This window comes from Orycteropus afer, unplaced genomic scaffold, assembly GCF_000298275.1.
Source record: "Orycteropus afer afer isolate SDZICR_OR568_19922 unplaced genomic scaffold, OryAfe1.0 scaffold00301, whole genome shotgun sequence".
In the NCBI taxonomy this organism is placed as follows: Eukaryota; Metazoa; Chordata; class Mammalia; order Tubulidentata; family Orycteropodidae; genus Orycteropus; species Orycteropus afer.
Window position 1 is genome coordinate 2132584 of NW_006921888.1, and position 3297 is coordinate 2135880.

General features: G+C 33.0%; 1 protein-coding gene across 1 annotated transcript in view; it reads left to right on the plus strand.

Annotated features, from left to right (window-relative positions):
* Positions 1-1777, plus strand: part of RNPC3 (RNA binding region (RNP1, RRM) containing 3) — a 42728-nt gene extending 40951 nt beyond the window's left edge. The window contains exons 13-14 of the mRNA XM_007951595.2: positions 215-347; positions 1718-1777. Of these exons, the coding sequence (XP_007949786.1) occupies positions 215-347; positions 1718-1777 (193 nt within the window). The remainder of the gene's footprint in view (positions 1-214; positions 348-1717) is intronic.
* The last annotated feature ends 1520 nt before the right edge of the window (positions 1778-3297 follow it).

A 3297-nucleotide genomic window follows, 5' to 3' on the forward strand; every position in this document is an offset into this window, starting at 1 on the left:
CCATCTTGCTGGATCGTCGAGTTTGGCTTTTTTGAATTTATCTATAGACTCAATTTAGAACCAACTGTAAAGCCTGCCCAATTATCGTATTGGGCAGTATAGTCATTTTCACTCTTTGGAATAGCAAAATTTTAAATTGTTTAACACACTTCCATTCACTTCGTCAAAATTGTTTGGTAATCTTTGATTCAAATCCCACTTTATACTTTTCTAGGTTTGATATCCGCTTGATGAAAGAAGGTCGCATGAAAGGACAAGCTTTTGTTGGACTTCCAAATGAAAAGGCAGCAGCAAAGGCCTTGAAGGAAGTTAATGGATATGTTCTTTTTGGAAAACCGATGGTGGTTGTATCCTTTAAACCCATCTGTTCCAAGACTATAGGTTTTAGAAGAAGGGTAGAACTGAAAGTAATTTATGTTGAAATATAGGAATTTGAACAGCAGGCATTCTAGCTTGTGGTACTGTCACCCTCCGTATCTGCAAGTTCCATATCAACAGATTCAAACAACCATGGCTTGAAAATATTTAAAAAAAAAAAAAAAAAATTAGTGATCAGATGGTCAAAGCAATCTGTCAGAGACTGAGAGGGAGTATAATTGAAAGGCCAGCATTTTGAACCCACTGGCTGCTCCTGAAGAGAAAGATGTGACAGTCTGCTGCTTTAAAGATTTCAGCCTTAGAAACCCTACAGAGGAGTTCTATTCTGTCCTGTAGAGTAACTATACCTCAGAATCCACTCAGTGGCAATGGTTTTAGGGGGTTTGGGTGAGTAGGTTACATGCAAATACTGTACCATTTTTTATATGGAACTTGAACATCCTTGGATTTGATATCCATGGGGATCCTGGAACCAGTCCTCTGTGGATACTGAGGGACAACTATATTTGTTAAATTTAAACATCATGTACCTTAGCTGAGTCAAATAACTTATTAGATTTTATTGGAAAATAAAGGAACTTCATTAGCGTGGGGTTAGTAAAATTTCAGCCAAATCTATATACATTTCACTTATTCAGCTCAAAAGTTAAATATTCATGGTAAACTTAAGAGACTGAAATTTCCATGAAATATTTGTAGTCATTCAAGAATACTATTCATTGTAATATATATATATATATATATATATATAGGTATTTTATTGTAATGTACATTTTTCTTTGAGAATTTTATTAGAATATATCATTGACCAGCCATCCTGCTTTTAGTAGTTAATGCATTTTGCAAACTAGGAATCAGTGGGATAATGTGGAAGAGTGAAGGAGTAAAGATAATGGCTATATAGAAAAGATGAATATTTTACTTCCTTTTAAATATCTAAGAAAATCATAGAAAACAGGTTGGAAGCACTCAAAAAAAAATATTCAATGAATGCTTGAGAGAAGGAAGACAAGTATAAAAGACAAAAACTGTTATATGCATTAACTGGGAGCTCTGGTGGTATAGTGCCTAAGGCATTTTACTGTTAAACCAGAAGGCTGGCAGTTCAAACCTACCAGCCGCTCCCTGGAAGAAAGGTTGGACAATCTATTTCAGTAGTGATACTGCCTCGGAAACCCAAGGAGGAGAAGCTATGAGTCAGATTCGACTACACAGCAGTGGTTGTGCTTTTTTTTTTTTTTTTAATACATTAACTGTACATTAGAAAGTTCTTGGTGTAGTTTTTAGAAAAGAGTACTTTTGATTTTTATGATGGAAACCTTAATTGTAAAAATATTAGCAGTTTGCTCGATCTGCTAGACCAAAACAAGATTCTAAAGAAGGAAAAAGAAAATGTTAAAAATTAATAAAGGTAGGTGTGGCTATAAAATAAAAAAAGGATAAGACCATGTATGTCTTAAGATAAAATTAAGAGCAGAAGCCTAATGCAATAGCAATTCAGCAGTCTCCGAAGGTTTCTCAAGAATTTATCTTCATGCAGTTAACCACCATTTAACTTTGGAATTGTAACTACAGAATAATACCCATTGGTATGTGAAAATTAAGTTTGGAGAATAAATTTTATAAGGATGACATTTTTTTTTTTTTGTCTTTATTTATTGTTTCTGCCTAGATTGAAGCGGTGAATTTTAACTTTAACACATGTTAGAATCACCTGGTAGGCTTGGTTCCTGGGCTCCACTCCCAGAGTTTCTCATTCAGTACCTAGGGTAACCATCCTAGTTTACATGTGACTGAGGAGTTTCCTGGCACATTGGACTTTTCAGTACTAGAGGTGTTGGACAAGTTGGTCACCATAGATGGAGCCTGAGAATTTGCGTTACTAATGAATTTTCCCCTAATAGTGAGGCATCTGGTCCAGGGACCACACTCTGAGAATTCCTGAGGTAAACACTTAAAGCTAAATTTTCTAACACTTGAAATTCTACAGTCCTGAGTCCATAAAATTACTGATTATTAACATATTTCTCAGCAAATGGATTTTTTTTTATGGAATGAAATATTTTGTCCATCAAATAAATACTTTTAACGCATTCTTAAGTAGTTTGAGGATTAAAAATGTTTCAAGTATTGTAAATTCTAAAGCTTGTGGTATAGTAGATTTAGGTAAGGTGTTGAGTGGAAATAGATTCCTTTTATTTTTTATTTTATTTAAAATCTGTCTTTGTGAACCAGAAGAACAGGAAGTTAATTAGTCAAAATTATATTTAGCTGAAAACAAAATCATGTGACTAAAAAAAAGGAAATTTTGCTTAGTGTTTATTCCCTCAAATTTCTTGAATATTTGAATTTAGTTGTAAAGTATTTATACGGATACAGTCAGAATTTCTATCATAAAGGAAAAATTAAAAACAAGTAATTTTTAGTGTGTCATTAAAAAATCTTTTAATTGTAAATTTAATGCTGAAAAAGAAAATTAAACTGCATTCTGCTGTTCTTCTTTAGAAGCATTCCTGCGTAAATACTGCTGTAATACTGTCATGCAAAGTGTATCCTTTCTTGTTGTATCCTTTTTGTGGGGCAGTGCTTTTTTTTCCCCCTAGAAATGTTTTACCCTTCCTCTACCCATTGATAATAGAATGAGCAATGATTTTTACATTTATCCAAAGGAAATATTTCTAAAATTATCCCTGCAGATTGAACAAATCATTTGTGTTTTTTAGACTTGTTGAATTTTCTCTGTTCTTGAAGTTACATCATTTTTCCAGAGAAAGTTAGTGAATCAGGTCAACTTATTTACTAGGAAAATGTATGCATTTACTTTAACACAGAATATAGTCTTGCTTTTATTTGTGTATTTCCTAAGCCTGCTAATAACAATATGCTGTTTTATGACATACCTAGTTTAGGTATTCTATA